Genomic DNA, 21627 nt, shown 5'->3' with positions numbered 1-21627 from the left:
GCGAGTTAGAAGGTCGACTCCGCTCCAGATACCAGTGTCCAACATCACTAACTCATCTGCTTTCGGCTTTTGAAGAAGAATGGGCTGCCATCCACGCACAGACATTCACACACCTGATTGAAAGTCTTTCGAGGAGAGTTCACGTCTTCATAAAAGCCAAGGGGACATAACGCGTACACACTACGCCAACGAAGACCAACGAACGACAGGCAAGCGCTTCGTTGGCCGTACTTGCTTGGTGTGTACGGGCCGAAATCGGAGCAAACAAAGCGATTCGTCTTCCTTGTGGTTTGGTCTGCTGGCGGTAACATCGGGCCGGCCGCCGTGGCCGCGCGGTCCTAGGCGCTTCAGTCCGGAACCACGCGGCTGCTACGGTCGCAGGTTAGAATCCTGCCTCGGGCATGGATGTCTGTGATGTCCTTAGGTTAGTTAGGTTTAAACTGTTCTAAGTCTAGGAGACTGATGACCTCAGATAGTCCCCTAGAGCTTAGAGTCATTTTTGGTAACATCGAGGTGATGGCGGTTGGTTGACCTAGGGACCCCTCTCCTAGTGTGGACACCGGGTCGATTGTTCGCTCGCTCAGTAGCGATTTGCTGTGTCTCTAGAACGGGTTCGTATTTAAGTTTTTTACAACCGCGACAAGGCGCAGTTAGTATGTTTTATTGACCAGTTTCGCTCCTTAATTTAACTGGAGGACCACCAGAAACTCTGGAATTTACATTTTAATGTACAGCAGTTAACTGTTAAATTAAGGAGCGAGATCGGCCAATCAAACGTATTGGGTTTGACTTGTAGCTGTTCTGAAGAACTTAATTTGGAAGTAGTTTTTCCCCTGCAATAATTGCTCGCCCTCGTTAGGGTTGTGCATTTACTGCGGTTAAAAATATTTAAGTATGGGCTGCAATATGGAGAGAGAAAAGGTGACGGAGTTTTATTGTGAATGGACATGTTTATGGGCCTCTAAGAACTGCAATTATAAATTCAAATTGAAAAGATTAGAGGCTTTGAGAGAAATAAATGAGCCATTTGAAAGAAATGTGTAGGATTTGAAAAAGAAAATGGAGTCTTTATTTTTTTCCGCCATTAACGACAAAGAGAAAGAAACAAAACTACCAATGAGTAGTAATCTTCCTGCTGCAGGTACAGCTCTCCTAAAGAGGTGTCATCTTTGGAAATTTTAGGACCTACGGAATTCGATAACAGTTCGAAATCCGAAGCTTTCATTCGGAAAAAAATAATGAAATAGCTCATATTCCAGTTCAGCTTCAAGGCGACACTAATTTTGTTCTTCCACACCTCTACGTTTTAGAAAAGAGGTCCACCACCAACATCGTTTCCTCTTGTTCCTTTCTGATGATCAGCTTCTTATAGTAAAATAAACACTGCACATGCGACGGCTGCTAAATTCTCTTCTTCCCGCATAATACGAGCACGTGAAATTGTAATTAAAACGCTACTTTATAACAATAACAAAAGGGGGGCAACGTCGGCAAGTTATCAGAGCCGACTGCGTTTCCATATGGCCGAATCTCTTGGCTTCGAGCCGTTTGTTTGGTGAGGATGTGAAGCCGAAGGCCACAGCAGCAGAATCCAGTGTCTGTGGTTCGTTGGCCTAGTGTGTACGCGCCTTTAATGTCCAATAATGTGTGTCCGGATACTATGGATCAGAAGGCGACGGTTCCGCGAGTGTGGCCAGTGGTGCAGGCAGTGTGGCGGTGTTTGCACAGTAGTGGCTGACCGCCACGTGTGGCCCCTGCCACCTGCCGGCAGCTGCTGGGCGGAGCAGCAGTCCCGCATCTGGCGGCTAAGGGCGCCGCGCAGTCGCTGCACGCCTCCCGGCCATGTCGTTCACCACCTCCGTGCGCATCGGCCTCAAGGTGCTGCAGCTGGTGAGTGCTCGCCCGCGACACGGCGCTGCGCTGCTCTGGCTACAAGCGGCCGCTCACGTCGAGTACTGTGCGCTCACAGCACGCACGGGAGCCGGTTCTTGTGACGCCAACACTTAAAAACTCAGCGAAACGTAAATTTCGTGGTTACTCAGACTATGCAGACTACCTGCAGTTAAGCTCGGCTATGTGTCAAAATTAGACGCCGAAGTAAGACTCGCAAATCACTGCAAGCAATTATCTCAACATTTTGCTGGACATAAGCGCAAGCTCACATGCTCAATACCGCTTTAGAAGCTTACCAGAAATGTTATTCAGGTCTACGGCAGAAACTAACTCTGCAGTCATGGACTGCGCGGCTGGTCCCGGCGGAGGTTCGAGTCCTCCCTCCGGCATGGGTGGGTGTGTTTGTACTTATGATAATTTAGGGTAAGTAGTGTGTAAGCTTAGGGACTGATGACCTTAGCAGTTAAGTCCCATAAGATTCCACACACATTTGAACATTTTCAAACTAACTCTTTGTGGATCGGCAAGTAAGACCTGATTTCGTGTTTGGAGTATCTAAATAATGCTTTTCACAGTATTTCCACTGTAGGCTGCAGCTCCCTTCAGAATTCCTTTTCGTGACAAACATATGAAGTGGCTTCCTGTCAAATGGACTTGCTCTTCACAAGAAGCAGAAAAGCAGTAGTGTGCCGGTATTCATCACGAATGTCTATCAGTAACATCTTTAGCGCAAGTTAAATGGAAATTTCTTATAGCGAATGTCCCCCAAAATAATTTTAAACTTTCGTCGATTCCGTGATAAACAGCTAACCTTTCTTAATTTAATAACCGAATGAAAAATTGTACACTGTGCTATTTTTAGAGCTCCGTAGGTCGTCGCCAACACAACAAGTTACACTTACGTATAATCACGAGATATATTTACATCACACGGTTTACCAACGGCGTGGAAATTCTCATTCGAAGCTTTTTACTTCGTAGCGAAACCGTTTCTACCACAGTGTGTACAGAACGTGCGAGAGTAGCTCTTAAAAACTCTTCCGTGTGACAAGCATCTTCTCGGCTAGATTGGATAAAAAACGCAGCCTCTGCGGGAATTGTATATCAAAATGTCAAAATGATGGCAATTAAATTCTTTACCCCAGAAAGGATGGAAGGAGCATTAGAGGGTTCAGCGCCCCAGCCGTAGCTGCGCCACACTGCTACCTCGCTCTTCCCACAGAGACCGGTGCTCTTACATAAAGGATCTCCTGTAAGTTCAAAATTCCAGTGATTATAAACAACAGAAGTTGCACAGGAAAACGTGTAATAACGCACTCTTTCGCATACTTTTCAACAAGCGTCCGCAGCTCGTGGTCGTGCGGTAGCGTTCTCGCTTCCCACGCCCGGGTTCGCTTCCCGGCGGGGTCAGGGATTTTCTCTGCCTCGTGATGACTGGGTGTTGTGTGATGTCCTTAGGTTAGTTAGGTTTAAGTAGTTGTAAGTTCTAGGGGACTGATGACCATAGATGTTAAGTCCCATAGTGCTCAGAGCCATTTCAACCATAGCCATTTCAACAAGCCAGAGACTGTTATATTTGTTGTCCGCAAGTGAATCTATACTGCGGTAGTCCAACATTTCCTCACAAAGGTATTTGCCCAACGCAATCTTCCGCAAATACATCAGCACGCGAAAGCTGAAACGACAAGACAGTTATTTTGGATGTCTACAGCGTTGGCCTCGTTTCACACGTATCTCAACAGTGAACTGGTCTTTCACGTGTTTGTAAGTACCCTAAACGACAGCAGGAGACCGTATCGAATCTCTCTTGCAAATTTTCACTAACGCATTCTCAAAACTTGGTTCGGTGATGCAAGTCCTGACTTTAACACAGGTAACTGTCTGAAGAATTGTGACTACTTCGATATAAAATTCTTTGCTGATACACCATACCGTCAGGCAGGAAGTCAGAGCCACAAAGTGATCGTACAGCTTTCGGAAAAACTGAGTAAAACTGGAAGTATACGGCATTCACGGAGCGCGCCGGTGCGATTGTGTCGGAGGCAGGGTCTAATCAGCGCGTGGCAGAGGCCTTGCCTCTGTTTAGCGACAGCTCATTACGGGCGCACAAACAAGGGCGGCGGCGGCGGGCCACAGACAACGCCTGGCAACCGTGGCACAGCCGCAACATCCCCTCCCCAACTCCCTTGTTAGGCGCCGTTGTCTACAGTAACCAGGTAATGACTAAAACTTCCCCCAAGAGAATTAATCAGTATGCATGCGACAAAAAAATGGTTCAAATGGCTCTGAGCACTATGGGACTTAACATCTATGGTCATCAGTCCCCTACAACTTAGAACTACTTAAACCTAACTAACGTAAGGACATCACACAACACCCACTCATCACGAGGCAGAGAAAATCCCTGATGCATGCGACAGCATACGCACTTAATACGTTACAAAACGCCGCGTATAAAAACCGGGTTTTCAAGTGTTAATACCTCGGTTTCTACGGGTGACAAAAAGGCAGGGTCAAAGTGTTCTGGACAGCCCCTTAGCTAGGGACCATTTCTATATCCAGAAGTATCCTTTTAGTGTCACTATCCTACGGTATTAGGTCAAATTATGAAATCACACACTTCCTCCTGCTCAGGCAAATTTGAGGAAACCGCTTGGTTCTTTTTGCAGAGTGTATGACAATGTCAACGAGGAAGAGTGAGATGGTGACAGTGAGAAGAGAGGAAGGAATGAATCAGACATTTGCTGTAAGAGAGAGCAAGAGGGAGAAGTGACAGTGAGATGAGACCGTAGTACTGGGACAGAACGAAGTGAACTGTGGCTGTGACACGGTAGACAATGATAGAGAGCCATTCAGAGGCAATGACAGTGAGTTGGGCGACATGAGTGAGTGTGAAAGAGCAACTGGAAGTGGACGGGTACGAGCGACTTACAACGATGGACTAGCTGGTGTGAGCTAGTTTTGGGAAAATAATCAACATAGGAATAAATGTTCATTATGATAAAATAGGAGAAATCAGATCTCGCACGGAATGATTTAGATGCTCATTTTCCCAATGTGCTCTTCGAGAATAGAACGGTAGTCGAAAAGTGGTCCTATGAACCCTCTGTCAAACACTTATGAGTGAATTGTATAACATTCATGTGGATGTGAAACAACAACATTTGCCGTGGTGAAAGGTGATATCTCTCTCTCTCTCTCTCTCTCTCTCTCTCTCTCTCTCTCTCTCTCTCTGTGTGTGTGTGTGTGTGTGTGTGTGTGTGTGTGTGTGTGTGTTTTACTCTCTCCTCACACAAAACCAGTTATGCTACCTCCAATTAAATTGGTCGTGACTTATGTCCTGCATCGTTTTATGGCACGGAATCCAGTTCTTCGTGCGCCTCTTCTATTTAGCTGCTGTTTTCCCACGATCGCCTTAGAACTCTTCTTATAAATTGTCTAATCAATAACAAAGAGTCCACGAAGAATGATCCTTCATTTTTATTTAGCCTGGGATAAAGAAAAGTCTAGCCATTCGCACTATCCATGCTTAGTTTGAAGATATTAACTATATCCCCAAGATTGGTCGCGTAAACCAAAGTCATAAAGAATGTTCTATCCACTTGGAGAAGTTGCTGACGTTTTACATCAATGTCCAAAGATACTTTAATTTCTTTCCATGATTTCCACACTTCTCCGCGATCGTAATTACGTTTACACTTTCTGTGGTGCGCGTATGGTTCCTCTGCGCAGAGAGAGAGAGAAAGAGAGAGAGAGAGAGAGAGAGAGAGAGAGAGAGAGAGAGAGAGAAAGGGGGCCAGAGAGGGGAGGCGGGGGAAGTGTGGAGTGGCTGAGGTTTGCTTACTTCATTGTGGTAGAGAGGTAGCAAACATTTCCCATGTCGCCAAGCTTTACATAGTGTTTCTGCAACAACAATGAATTCCCCGCCTTTCTTGTACGGCCACACCGCAGTCTGTTGGAAAGCATTTATCGCTGTCCAGCGTTACTGACGTCAAGGTGTTCCGAGGAAGACTGCATGCCACTGGCTGTCCGAAGTTAGTAGTGCCGGATGCGCAGAATAGTTCAGAGCTGGGCCGCCATCCAATGTGAGGCGTACAGTTACAACACTCGCTATCATGTGCAATAACTTCAGACAGAGTAATACAGGGATCTTGGACGGTCTATCTACAACATCCCTTTGTTAGATTCCGTACTTCTACGAAGTTTCCTCGTGTGATGTCAGTAACACCCGTTCCGGAAGGCCGTCATCTGTTGGATACAGATGGATCCTTTAGTTTCTTAACTGCTAATCCAGCTGCAAGTTAGTGACAGGCGTTAACTGTTGTTACCAAAGGATGCCCTCAACATTAAGTGCGTTCCTGCACCCTTTTTTCCATTGTTAAAAGTTCGCACTAACAATATCACGCTGGTTTTTCAGACCATGCATCGCACAACCGCGAATTCGAGGAAACATTACAGTGGAAATACGTTTACTGAAGATAAACACAACTACTGACATAACTTCGCACGTCTGAGATGAAGGTGCCTGAGATGCAATTAGTGGAAGATCCTGGAAGTAGCGCACGGCGATTAGAAGCACAGAAAGGGGGCGAGTCATCCTTTTGTCTGTGCCGTACGTCATGGGCAACAGTTGTAGTTTAAAGAGTGAGTGATTTCTTAAGCCGAAGGGCAGAGGGATGCGATGCCATGGACTGATGTCACGTTAGGCTCTCGCAGAGTACCGGGTGATCAAAAAGTCAGTATAAATTTGAAAACTGAATAAATCACGGAATAATGTAGATAGAGAGGTATGAATTGACACACATGCTTGGAATGACATGGGAGTTTTATTAGAACCAAAAAAATACAAAAGTTCAAAAAATGTCCGACAGATGGCTCTTCATCTGATCAGAATAGCAATAATTAGCATAACAAAGTAAGACAAAGCAAAGATTATGTTCTTTACAGGAAATGCTCAATATGTCCACCATCATTCCTCAACAATAGCTGTAGTCGAGGAATAATGTTGTGAACAGCACTGTAAGGCACGTTCGGAGCTATGGTGAGGCACTGGCGTCGGATGTTGTCTTTCAGCATCCCTAGAGATGTCGGTCGATCACGATACACTTGCGACTTCAAGTAACCCCAAAGCCAATAATCACACGGACTGAGGTCTGGGGACCTGGGACGCCAAGCTTGACGAAAGTGGCGGCTGAGCATACAATCATAACCAAACGACGCGCGCAACAGATCTTTCACGTGTCTAGCAATATGGGGTGCAGCGCCATCCTGCATAGACATTGTACGTTCCAGCAGGTGTTTATCAGCCAGGCTGGGGATGATGCGATTCTGTAACATATCGGCATACCTCTCACCCGTCACGGTAGCACTGACGTTTTGCTGTCCAGCGTCATCTGTCGGACATTTTGTGAACTTTGTTTTTTTTTTTTTGTTCTAATAAAACCCAATGTCATTCCAAGCATGTGTGTCAATTTTTACCTCTCTATCTATATTATTCTGTGGTTTATCAAGTTTTCAAATTTATACTAACTTTTTGATCACCCGGTATATGTATTCGGGCCCATATTTATTGGCCTTCTATGGCCTGTTACGTAATATCCTGCATAAAAGAGAACACCGTTGGAGGTAAAGCTAAAAAAACATGTCCGAGCCTGGTGCTGGACTTCAATGACAGGTTTGTATTCTTTAAATCTCGTGTTTGTGTGCAGGTGCTGAGCATGGTGTGCCAGGCGCTGGCGGTGCACACGCTGCCGGGGAACATGTCGACGGGCGTGCTGCAGCACATCACGTACGGCGGCTACATCATCATCGTCACCGTCACCCTCATCGGACTCTCCACCAACGAGCGCATACCGCGCAAAATCGTGAGTGCCCGCGCACGCACCACCACGTCACCTCATACACTGACTCGTATTTTATTTAAAGTCTTAACAACAATGTGAAGAGTTCTCGTTGATCCCATTAATTATTCTAAACAAAATAAATTTTAGAGCACCTAACTTCTTTGAATAAAACCGACATATTCCTTTTACAGCTCACGGCGTCGGTTATGTCGTTTAAAAAAAAGATCTTGCAAATGAACTCAGTGTGTCGGATGCTCTGCTGCAGTCGCTTTGGGAAGCCACCCATCACTTTTTCGAGAAATGCCGTTCTCATTGTTCTCAAGATATTGTAGAAAATGCGATTTTACGTCGCATATGTTACCCAACGACGAGAGAAAGGTTTCTCTTCAGCTTCCGCCTGAAGAAGTAATTACAGGTAGTGAGATGAAGAACTAAGCAATGGACATCCCCAAAAATTTAAGAAAAATACGTTGAATGTACCAATGCTTTAACCAGCCTTGTTGGTTGCCGTTTAGCTTGTTGTAACTTCGATCTTCAAAATCTATCGGTGTTTAAATTTAGGGGTAAAAAATTCTTATGCTGTTACTATGGACCGCGCTGCTTAGTTTATACGGCGAGTTCACCATTTCCTGTATCAAAACCGTTTGTACTGATAATACCTACAGTACGCTCCCCACCTCACACTACGACGTTTGCAATCACCTTTCGTAGATAGAACTACAGCCTCGTCGAGACAAACTAATTTTCTAAGACAGGAACAAGGAAAAACGGTCCCATCGGTCATCAGAATAGAGTTTCAAACAGTAGATGCATTTGAAATAGAGTCCGGGAAATTATTCGTAGTCGTAACATCTAGTAATAGAAGAGAATTTTACTTCTCGTGTCTAAATAACAGCCAAAGAAAAATATCGTTTAAAATGGGCGTATTAACGATTATACACACTTACAAGGCCTGAAGTAAAGGACTAGGATAAAACTACGTCATTCCCTGAAATATTTGTTGTACGGCTGTCTTGGCCTTTCACAACAGCTTTATCCCCCTAAGATCTACGTGCAAAACTTTTAAATAGTGGTCAACAGGAGTTTTTATCATCGGAAATTTTTCCCCTTTCAGATCTTAATAATTGTAGCATATTTACTCCAAATATGCCAGTTGTTGCGGCCACGAGGTTGTGTTATTTCGTCCTAGTCATCAAAACCAATGGTAGATGTTTAGAAGCGTGACAATGCGGGGTAATAATCTTGGAAGATGCAATCATTTATTCGGAACAATTTCTGCTTCATTGAAAGAACACAGACATCTTGGAAAGTGTCATGGATCTTATCATTTATCTTTCTTGACATTAAGGTGCTGGAAAACTGTCTTTTTTTGGTTTGGAGCGAAAATATGACTTATTTCCATTTGCCAGGGTATTCAATTTTAGCCACGCCGTTTATTATTCCGCGTTTGATTCTTGTATGGGTTGTGTTGTCATTGACTGTTGAAGTACTTTTGTGTTTTCAAAGAGAGTTTACACGCTTGTTTGTTCTGTCACTTCCATCAACACATTAAGTTCCTCTCAAGCAATTAAAGATTCCCCGTCATCAAGGATATGTCATCCCTTAGGCATCCTATTTACATTTGTTCTTCTACGGCCCAATCTTCAACAGACTGACCAGAGCCATCTTTAATATCGTAAGCCACTCCTGAATATCATTCACCATGCAACTGCAGATGACTTGAGAATAAATTCCTAGTAATATTTCTGTCCTGATCTGAAAAGGCTCAGAAAATCATTGTTGGAATTTCCCTCTGTACTTTTCCGTGGTTAAAATTACCTTTATTACTGCTTTTTTTATCGACTCCCAATTCTGTACGAAGTAAGGGTAATACAACAGGAAGTAACAACTGTTTGCTCTTATTAAATTAAAGAGATACATTATTTTATTGATATAAAACATATCGGTTACAAAATTGAACCTTAATTTATTTCGCTGCGTAACCATCTCTGTTATTTAAACATTTGTCCAGTATGTCCAAGAGCTTTACAATTCTAGTGTCATAGTCAGCTGTCGGCGGCTATCCATTAAGCCAGATGATCAGTGCGTTCTTCACCTCGGCACCATTTCCAAAACGCCTCTCATTCATGGATCTTCGTAAGAAGGAGAAAATCGTAGAAGCGGGGTTTTAGCCGTAGGGTTAGTGGTCAACAGTTTTCTTTTCGCATTCATCGAGCTTTGATGTTAAGGACGGGCACTGTCGAGAAGAAGCACAGTACTTCGGGAAGGCATGCCACGCCTACGATTGTTGTTTTCTAAGGGAGTCACAGTGTCGATCTGCGCAGAGAGTAACGCCCTTTGGCATGAAATCCACCCCGAGAAAACCCTTACTATAAAAAGATAATATATAAAAACAAAAAGAACTTTGGCACGAGTGTTCGTGTTAACCGTGATTGTTCGCATTTTAGTGGTTTCCTGGGTGGTGAGAGTGCACGAAATCTGAGTGATTGTTGCGCTTGGCCCCGGGGTGAAATGAGACACCTACGGCTCAACACTAGCAACAATATGATCAAGGAAAGTGTTTTCATTAGCTGAGTTCCCGTTCGGGTCGGAGATCGTCTTCATTCGGAGATACTACATTCAACCTCATCGACGCACATGTCGCTGAAGGCCGTCAAATGGAATGTCCTGCACCAGGCGGCCGAGAAACTCCGCCAATAATGCCGCACGATTATTTCATTTTTTCATCTAGTGATAGAGCGTAAAAAATACCAGTGCTGTAGCCAATATCTGCTTCACATGTTGATCACTCAGTTGCTGGGATCCCAGAGACCACCAGTTTTGATATAGCCAAAATATTCGGAAACAGTTTCACCAACAAAAAGAACTAGAAATATTTTGGTTTGAAAAATGTGTATCTCGTCTAGGTTTATGCGTCCCTCTTGCAGTGTGCAGTTCTACACGTTATTTTTCAATGTCCTGTGATGAATGAATTCATTCTTGAAACTTGCTCATAACCCTTCCGTTCATAACTGCAACACCATACACTGTAGGTGGATGACTTCCAAGAATTCAAAAATGGGGTACCAACTCACCTCATTGATTCTGGGAGTTCCTTATGCAGATTTAATCGTAAATAATCACATTATTCACGATAACGAACTTTTTTAATTGGCACTCTTGAGATCCGATGCCGAGGAAACTATTTAGCCTTCTACAGAAGCCTTATATCAATCTGGACAGCGGAAATGGACAATTGGCTGTTGCTTCCAGGGCTACCCTCGTAATAACAATAATTATTAAGTAAGTCAGTGAAGCTGCCCTCGGCCTCAATGTTCGTTTCAACAGCATAGTGTTTTATCGATCATACTGGTATTGCAAGCCTTATTCCTCCGATCTGAGAAGCGACTTACACTATCTGACCAACAATACCTGTCCAACATTATCCCGGCACCCCTAGATAATGTGGAACTGGCCACTAGATTTCAACTAGAGGCGCACCCGCAAGTATAAAAGGAGGCGGGAAGTAATGTATTGTCAGTACATACGCAGAACCAACATAATAGATCGGTGAGGAGAGTTTCGAACGTGGGCTGGTCACGACAGTAACAACCCATCATGCACCTTTAACCCTTCCAGAGCTGCCCAAGTCAACAGTGGGTGATGTGATCGTGAAGCGGAAAGGCGAAGGAACAGCTACAGTGAAACAAGACCAGGCAGACCATAAGTGCTGACGGGCAGGGACCGTCAAGCATTGCGGAGGGCGCTGGTAAAAAAAAAAAAAAAAATATCGGATAAAACAAGAGGAAGGAATCAGTCATGAGTTCCGAAGTGTTGCCAGCAGTCCAGCTAGAACAAAAATTGCGTAGGGAGTTAAAAAGAACCATGATCTAGCAGCACCTCATAAGCCAAACATTTCTGTAGACAATGCTAAACGAAGAGCGACGTCTCTTGGTAGTGAATGCCTGGAAACGAGTGATTTGCAGTGATGAATCACGCTACACCCTGCGGCAATCCGACTGAAGAGTCTGGGGAAACGAATGTCTGGAGAACGTACCTTTAATCTTGCTTAACGCAAGAGTGAAGTATGGAGGAGGTAGTGTTACGTTTTGGGGATGTTCTCGTGGTTAGGGAGTTATCTCATTATTGCGTTTAAGGAAACGCTAAATGTGGAAGGATGTGAACACATTTTATTGCATTGTGTACTAAGTACAGTAGAGAAAGAATTCTGAGACAATGTTTTTTATCAGCATGATAATGTGCCCTATCATACATCATCATATATGGGGCAATGGTTTATGGATAACAACAACATTCCTGGAATGGACTGCCCTGTCCAGTGTCCTGACCTGAACCCAAAAGAACACATTTGGGATGAGTCAGAACGTCGACTTCGCTCCAAACCTCAGTATCCTACATCACTACCTTCCATGGTTTCGGTCGTTAAGGAGATTGGGCAGCTGTTCCCCTACATACGTTCAGACACATCACCGAAAGTGTCCCCAGCATAGTTCAAGCCTTTACAAAGGGTGATTTAGCTGCCTCTTCCTATAGGTTTTAAGCAACCTGCAAACCTTCAGAAACTACACGCAAAATATTCATATTTTCTAGACTGCGAAGTGCAGAATATTAGTCCTACATAAAAGAAATGAAGAGGATCTTTTTGTATGGAATTTAATGTAGTTAAATTTTATGCTGTGACACGTTTTCGCCGGAGGCTACAGTTTTCGAGTTATTCAAGAAAACTTACAAAAGTGACCTGCAAACGCGTTTTTCTTCAATAACTCGAAAACTGTGGCCTCCAGCGAAAACGTATCACAGCACCAAATTTAAATACATTCAATTCGATACAAAAAGATCGTGTTGATTGTTTCTGTAAGATTAACGGCTTGCACATAGCGAGCGAGAAATATGAGCTTCCCGCGCGCTTTTTGAAGGCGTTGAGGGCTGCATAAAACCGATTGGTAGGGGCAGCTGAATCACTCTGTGTAGGCGTAGGGTAGAGACACCCCATATTAATGTCCACTAATGGTCGTCTGCATACTTTTGACCAGTTGTGTATTCAAAACTTTATAGAGGGACTTGCTGTTTATGACGGACATAATCGTTGGTGTCATTATAGTGTTTCTGACTGCTGACTTGCGCTCTGCTGCCTGCAGGACATGGTCTACTCGCTGACTGGTGCCACGCTGCAGATGGCCGCGGGCAGCAACCTGATCGACAAGGTGCGCAGGATCCACAGCTGGCCGCCGCTGTACTACAACGGCCGTGCCTGCGGACTCGCCTGCGGGTCGCTCGCCATCATCAACTCTGCCTTCTTCCTGATCGACTTCATCATCCCCTTCTTCGACCTGGATGACGACGAGGACGACTACTACTACTGAGCAGCGGCTGGTCGCTCTCAACTGAACGGCCAGATGCGCGCCGTTTCGGACTCGGCGCCCGTGCGGTTATCGTGGCAAACTGCGAACTCAACTGGAACATCTAGTGTCAAGCTGAAAGTATACAACTGTCAATGATCACCAAGCGAAAATGTGCTTTATTACCCTGCGTCGTTTTACAGAGCCATTACAGGAACATTTCCTCGAATGGTCCTCTCCACGAACAGGTCTTTCTCGACAAAAAAAAATTGGAATCACACGTGCTTAACTTGTAGCATCGTGAAACGCTTGGTGAATTCCTAAAAGCAGAAATTAAAATCAAAACACTATTTAAATTTCGTGCCGACAGCTAAAGATAACAAGAAAAGCAGTGAAAGCAGAACATAATTTACAACTTACAAAGATTTGCGTAGCTATCACAGACAGAACTGTTGATAAAAAATTAACGCAGAGACAGCTCCAAACATGATGGCGTAGGCGCATCCTTCTCGTTGTAGACGAACACACTCGCAGGAAATCAGTTTCACGCATAAGTTTCTAGGCGCAACCAATGCTAACTAAAGCGCATTTCAGTCCAACGACAAATTTCAAGTGTGCGTTGATGTTAGACCACCTTCCGTCTTCTCTGAACGGTTTAATTTACGTGAAGGTGCTGTTTCAAAACACAGGCTGCGAATCACTGTTCTGGCAAGAAAAATCGATTTGTACTTCTCGCCGGTCTTTCAGGCATAACATAAAATAACACCACTCGTTTTACAAACAAGCGCAACAATGGTCGATCAAATATGGTTATCATTTAGCAGAAGAGTACAACAAATTCTGATACTAAATTCCGGGAATCTTTACGTGTAGAATTCAACGGTCTACCGTGCTACTCAACACTGCCGATATAATAACGTAAAAAACCTGTTTTTTTCTCTTCTCGCAGGCCTTTTTACACACCTTTCATTATAAGTGGCAAGTGATCTGTTTGAAATGTATTAACGAATTCAGAATATTTGACTAAGAAATTTGCATTGTTATCTGAACAGTTCCAACGTTATTGTTGGTTCTGTAATTACAATTATAAAATACAAATTAAATAACAGTAATTCACTGATCCTCGTTTGTAGCTTTATTTTATTGGTGGCCTATGACATAACAGTTAACAGAAGATTTGTCCATTTATATCGAAAAGTTATAGATAGAATAAATGACTTTACACTTTATAGAACTTTTACGACCAGAACTCATGACGAGCACAGCAAACACTGTAACGTACTTTTGTAGAGTCTCACGGACGTCTGTCTTTGAACGTAACATTGTAGTTGTACTGCATTTTATCAGGGCGGAGAACCCGAGCTACCGCCCACTACCTGACAGAAATATTAAGAAAAGCGCGAATCTAACAGCTAATGTTGCTGAAATGTACTGATACTAAGAATACACGCCGAAAACGCGCTAGGCACAGGTACAGTGAAAAGCAGGAGATGACCAACCTTAAAACCCAACAACAGTCCTTCTGAATAATGTTAAGATGTAATAATTCACAGTGTTTATATACTGAAATTTTCGATGTTTATCTATAGCATGCACTTAGTGCTTTTTTTTTTATTCCGGAAAACGTCACTGGTGGAAGTTTTCTGAACACGCATACATTTTCATTACCATCTGTTCCTCTCTCACAAGAAGTCACATGTATGCCGCATTCTTACAGATCACAGCAACATTATATTCACTCGTAGGTGCACTGTTACTAATAAATATAGGCTTTCAGCTTGGAGACTATAACGTGGTAGCTCCTCCTGGTCTTAAAATAGGTTTATCTTTACATGTCATAGCATCAAGAAAACTAGCATTCTGGTTACATATACATACTTAATCAGGAGACTACAATACGGTTTGGGTAGAGGACACCTGTTACCTCTCTCATCTGCCTCGTTCCCTTTCCACTCATGGTTGGAGATGTGGATAAAGCAAGTACTGCAGGCCGCCAAATGCATCTTTTCCCTCGAAGTCTATCAAATACGTATATGAATGTGGTGAGTAACTGTATAGTCTCTGACTAGGTCCAAGCAGTAACTTCGTATTAAAATAACGTTTAACCCAACGTTCCGTAATGCCCTTCTTGTAAAGTCAGTTTCGAGTTCGTTGAGCTCATCAGTACCTCTAACTAATACAGTTTACCGGGCTATCCCACTTGATAGGCGTTCCGGAAAGATTTGCTCTTTTTATTTCAATTCCATTGGCGTTTGGGGTATGCAACTTGCGGCCAGAACAACATTAAATAGATGTGGTACGTCTGATAAAGAAAGAAACGTATGTAAGTTTGCACAGAGTACGTAGAAGCTGATACCAGATGATAACAGCATATCATGCTAACGAGTAACAAACACAATTCTTTCAGTTCTAATTCCAAAACGTAAACTATTGTGAAATACTAAGATACGTCATTATTCCCTGAAAGACAGATGTGGAGAACAGTAAAGAATTAATCGACGTGTCACTTTACATGCAACACCTTTTAGCAGGTAAGTCAACACTTCATTCAGCCAAAAGTATTACGTTACACTAGCTTAAATTCATCTTTAGCTCCAGTCACTGCACCCAACGCAGAGCAGGAATGCCTACGGAATAAGCATGGCATACTGCGCAAGTTGCCAACATCAAACCGTAACTGTCAGATGACTTGAGCATAATGCAGCTTCTTTACACTTTGCGCTAACTGTAAGTCTGACTATTAATACTAAACTTATCTGCTCTGTTTCTACACATTTACTTATAAGCAACAACCATCACGAATGACTGTTGCTGCTATGGATGCAAATCGTTATATGTCAAAAGGAGGTCCAGTTACTTTTGATAGGCACGTACCACAGAAGTCTAGTTATAATTATCACATTAGTAAGACACGCTTTATGTATTGAAAAGCGTCAAGATACAACGTAATAAAGAGGTTGTATTGCAAGGACAATTTTTGTGACTGTGTGGCCATATATCTATGAGACACGTGATAGGTAAATTCTGTAGACTAGAAGTGTGGAACTGTACACACACATTTCGAGCGTTGTTCAGTTGTAATTAAAATTTATACATGAAATCCTGAGTCATTACCTCCGAATTAAACTAATATACAAGCCACCACGCTTATTTTAAAGTAGACATACTGGGAAACTGCACTACTAGTATCTACGACGTGGAGAATGAGTATCTGTTTAATACTTGGACGTGCTTAAAAGTAATGCTTCCGAATTTTCTATATGAAACTCTTAATTTTTTAAAATAAAATATACATTAAAAATCTATATCTTTATTCTCCATGTCTACACATTAGCAGTCTCCTGCTGCTAGAGAGCTCCGAATTCTAGCGTGTAATATGGCGGTGCGTAACGCAACTTGTCGGTGCGTGAGAAACAGCGTGCTGTACAGAGTTTAGAATTCGAAGTGATCGTCCACACACGCAAAACTCTCTCTTCAGCAAGTCAGTGTCAGACCCCACACGAGCGCTGCGACAGCTGTAACAATCCGACACCTAGGGTTCATTGTCGTCGGTCATCCTTTATATAGCCCTAACTTGGCCCCATCCGATTTTCATCTGATTCCAAAACTTTAATAACACCTTCGAGGACTTCCGTTTGATAGTGATGAAGCGGTGCACGAAGAGACGGGGTTGTGGCCTCATCAACAAAGTCAGACATTCTACAGTGACGGTATCAAAAAACTGTTCTCCATTTGGGAGAGAGGTGTTTGCCGCCAGGATGAACACGTCGAGAAATAAACACGTAGACAAGAAGAATAAAGATGTGGAATGTTAATACCGTTTGTTTTATTTTAAAAGTTTTCACATAGAAAATTCGGAGGCATTACTTTTCAGCACACCCTCGTATTTCTGTTCCCCTAAAGATGAACGATTCCTAAACATAAGATACCAGAAAGTAAAAACGGAAAAATTTCTGCTCCGAAATAATTTCAATGTTTCATACGTCGCTAATTTGCTGCATGTCACCGCTGCAATTCAATTCTTCCCGAGAAACTTCCTCTTTACAGTATCATGTATCAATTCCACAGTGCCGCAGCAGCATAACTGATTAAAACAGAGATTTAGCAATACTATAAATAGTTGCGGAAGACCTAAAAAATATAATGGCTCTTTCTCTTTTTCCAGTAACGAAAATACCAGCGACGCAAAAAAGTGAATAATTTGGTATATTCTGATTACTGTATTAACTGTAAGTTATCACTATTCTGCATATTGCTATTCGTGGTTATGCCACCTAAATTTAGATTAGCAAAAATGCTGCTACTTTAGAAGAGTTGCTGCCCCCACACTTTCATCGTTATAGCTGCCGTTTTTCTGCTATTTGAAGCTTATTATTCACTTCATTACGAGGGTAATCGCAAAAGTAAGGTCTCCTACTTTTTTATAAGTACATAGACCTGTTTATTTTTACAATAGTTTACATCAGTTTACAGCCTGAACATTTGGATATTTTTCGACATAATCACCATTTCTGTCGATGTATTTTTGTAGACGCTGTGGCGGTTTTTGTATGCCCATGCCATACCAGGCCGCCGCCATGCTGCTCAGAAAGTTATGAACCTCTTCCTTCATCTTTTCGTCGGAGCTGAATCGCTGGTACCACAATTAACGTTGACAGGCAGTGGAACTCTCCACCAGAAAAAAGAATGGTAGAAAGAATGGTAGTTCGCATGCTCAGGAAAGCAGCAAATGCGTATTGCAGAATTGAACAGCAGTTGTTGGTGCCAGATCTGCAGAGTGTATCCCAGACTCCACACGTTGTCTGGTCATAGGGACAGACCAAAAGGCACCCATCGCAAGTTGGGCCTCTCAATGGCGTGTCACGTTTAGCTTCAGCAAAGCTGAAGGCAATGCCGAGCCATACACCTTCTCACATATTCAAAATGGGACAGGAGCAGAGCTTTGTGAAGCCACAGAAGCACAGAGCGATCTGTACCCTCGGTGGTGTTACTGAGGCAGCGAAGAGTATTAAGGTGTGACCAGCACTTTTGGCTGAAGCTGGTGAAGATGAAGAAGTCACATCAACTCGGCATCAGAGAGCAGTCCCAAAAAAAGATAAGATTCCACCACATTCAGCAACTGATCCTCAAGGAAGACTTCTGGTTGTATGTGGGCAGTACAACGACGACAGGAGTGCATGACATGTCTCTTGGCAACCAAAAACCAATCCATGGGTGACAGTCCACGACTGTACCTTTCAAATGGCACGTTGCAGTCAACATTCAGCGACACCCACAGTAGAGCGGCAGTATTAAAAGCAAAAATCGTCAACACAGAAGGAGAGTGACACTGTAAACGCCACAGCTGCAGCTAGTCCATTGATAGCCACTCGAAAAAGGGGCATACTCAAAACAAAGCCCTATGGGACCACATTTTCTTGCATATGAGGGTACTGCAGGAAGGACCACCTTGAATCCTTAAAGTACAGTGTGATAAGCACTTCCAGACAAAAATCAGGATCGGGCCCCAGAAACACCCCCTCATCTAGGGCAACGAGGATGTGTTGACATCATATGGTGTCATAAGACCATTTAAAGCTAAAGAAGTCATCAATAGTGTATTGTTGGCAGGCAAACGCCATCCGGATAGAAGATTCCAGGCAGACCAAATTGTCAGAGATAGAACAGCCTTGGCGGAAACTGCTCTGGGACAGAGCCACAAGGGCCTGATTGAAAGCAAGGAAGACGATATAGCATCCCATCGACTTCGAGGTCAGTAGAGACGGCGTATAAGCTCGGATTGTGTGAAGGAAATTGGTCGTGCCCTTTCAAAGGAACTATCCCAGTGCTTGTCTTAAGTGATTTAGAGAAATCATTGGAACCTAAATCAGGATGGCCAGGCACGTGTTTGAACTGTCATTCTCCTGAATGTGGTAACCACTGTGCCACATCACTTGGTTAAGGGGGCCCTGTGACTCTAGGTACTCACACAACTGCTGGCTCACCACATGTTTGAGTAACTTGCAGAGAATGTTAGTTAGACTACTGGGCAATAGCTGTTCATTTCAAGGTGGTGTTTACCCAGTTTCAGTATTGGGACGATCACATTTTCTCGTCATTGAGATGAGAACTCACCCTCATTCCAGGCATAGTTGAAAATGACTAGGACAGGATTTTGGCAGTCCACCACCAGGTGTTTGAGCATTTGGCTATGGATGCTGTCTGACCCTGCAGCCATGTCAGGGCAAAGGACTAGAGCACTGAGGAGTTCCCACTCACTGAAGGCAGCATTGTACAGCTCCAGGCGACATTTAATGAAAGATAAGTGAGGATACGAAATGCAGACTGATAATTCTCAGATGCACAGGCTCAGGCATAATGCAGACCAAAATTTTCAGTGAAAGTGTCTGGGTCAGTAGAGGCAACACCATTCAGGTAGGTAGCAGGTACACTTGTGGGGGACTGGTGTCCATAGATGTATCAAATCTTTGCCCCTGTCTGAGAAGGAAGGGTGTGCAGTCCAATGGTAATACCACACCGTTCCCAGAATACTTGTTTGTATTGTTTTTCAGGTGCGGATCAGAGCACAGAGCCATTTAAACATAACGAGGTGCTCTATCAGTGGATGTCGCTTATGGCATTTGAGAGCTCATCTGTGATCCCTAATGGCCACTGCAGTTTCGGAGATCCACCACGGTACCGTCTTCTGACAGTGGGATCCTGAGGAATAGGAAATCACTAAGTTGGCTGTTGATAGAAAGGCTGCAATTGTGCTTTGGACAGCCACATCGATATCTGCATGTGGCAACATACCAAAGATGACGGCAGAGGTGAAGGTATCCCAGTCAGCACTGTTGAGAGCCAATCTAGGTGGATTCCAGGTGAGTGACGCTGAGGGAGGGGCAGGATGATCGTGAAGTGATCACTGTCACACAGGTCATCATGGTCTCTGCAGTGTATGGTGGGGAGAAGGCCAGGGCTGCAAATGGAAAGACCAACGGCCGAATAAGAGCAATATGCCATACTGAAGTGTGTGTGTGTGTGTGGGGGGGGGGGGGGGGTGAGGCACCAGTACTGAAGAGAAAAAGATCAACCCGTGCAAACAAATTTTACAATAACTTTCCTGTGGACAGTGATTATCATTCCATACCGCAATGGGTTATGGGCACTCAGAGTTAGGAAGGGCAGGGGGAGCAGAGAACACAGTGCAAACAACGCACTCTGTGAGTACCATAGGAAAAAAGACACACATTATCGAAGATAAAATACGGAGATATCCTCACATGATCAATCACAGGCTCCAAAGATGCATCATGTGGCTGTGTTCATTGTAGACACAGTTTAGGGCATACACGCACACACTGGTCAGCACTCTTTCTCAGTCAGCATTATTCTTAAATGGACCCGACAGCCACAGAGTTGAGATACAAATTTCTAGGAAGCAAGATTTCTGGAGAACAATACAGAAAGCAGAGGAAATGCATAAGAAACATCAAAGCTCAAGAAAAAATGCTACAGTTCCACAGGAGAAGCACAATATTGGTATCCTGTGCAAGTGTTAAGGGCTGCCACTGACTGCAAGAATAAGTTATCAGACACACTATTTTATAAACCAGGTTGTGCGGAGGGGAGCAGGGGGAGGGGGGTGGTTATTGTCTGGAGCCACAGGGGGCACCAGGAAATCTGCCTCAGATACCGAGGTGGAAAATGCCAGGTCCAATACCATGGAGGCCATAACATCTCTTTCTTCTTGGAGGAATGCTCCTTGTCCTTCTTCCCTTTAGATGAATTCTGTGTCTGCAAGGGCTTGTCTGCCTTAGGTTCAGGGACAGAGGAGGAATGTGAAGTCCTACAACCAGCATCCTTTAGCGACACGCTGGCATCCAGTTGTGGGACAGCAAAACCCTAGGAGCATCCTGAGGGACCCCTTCCTGGTGAGAGACATTGGACGACAGAGATGCTTCTCCAGATGGCAGTTGGGGTCGACATCCCCAACAGGTAGGGTGTGGTGCATTCAATAGGAGGACCTCCAACCACCAGGGGAACAGGTGTAGATGAGCAGCCCCAAGGGTCTGACATAGAAACACAAAGGGTAAGGGGATTGTTGGTAGGCAGTATGGCACTGTCATAGCCATAGCATACATCGTCGCTGTAAGTAAAGGATGCGAATGATACTACCTCTTCTTGGCCTCTTGATAAGTCAGCAGGCTGGCTTTTCTTTTTCCATTGGATGATGGTGCGGTCTGGAGAACAGGAGGAATAGTGCTCTCCAAAGCTGACACAGACGAGGGGAGAGGCACAAAGACATTTGCTTGTAACTGACATCCATAATTCCTACAGATGGAGCTAGCTTTACAACACAAAGAAATGTTCCAAAATCCCATGCATTTGAAGCACCATTGGGGGATGGTACATATGGCTCCACATAACATCGATACACCGTCACCTTAACCTTCACCTTAACCTTTTCAGGCAACAACAAGTCTTCAGAGAACTAGATGAAGGCTCCAGTAGAAACCCAACAATCCTTTGGTCCCCACTGGACACAATGGACACAATGCACATCCCGTTGC

The 21627-nt window shown here is 43.9% G+C and overlaps 1 protein-coding gene across 1 annotated transcript in view; it reads left to right on the top strand.

Moving 5' to 3' along the window:
- LOC126457458 (uncharacterized) overlaps positions 1-14104 on the top strand; it is a 54830-nt gene extending 40726 nt beyond the window's left edge. The window contains exons 4-5 of the mRNA XM_050093748.1: positions 7602-7757; positions 12875-14104. Of these exons, the coding sequence (XP_049949705.1) occupies positions 7602-7757; positions 12875-13099 (381 nt within the window). The 3' untranslated portion in view covers positions 13100-14104. The remainder of the gene's footprint in view (positions 1-7601; positions 7758-12874) is intronic.
- The last annotated feature ends 7523 nt before the right edge of the window (positions 14105-21627 follow it).

Source organism: Schistocerca serialis, chromosome 2 (genome assembly GCF_023864345.2).
Source record: "Schistocerca serialis cubense isolate TAMUIC-IGC-003099 chromosome 2, iqSchSeri2.2, whole genome shotgun sequence".
NCBI classification, from domain to species: domain Eukaryota; kingdom Metazoa; phylum Arthropoda; class Insecta; order Orthoptera; family Acrididae; genus Schistocerca; species Schistocerca serialis.
Note: the sequence above shows the minus strand (reverse complement) of the source record. Positions and strands in the feature narration are given on the sequence as shown.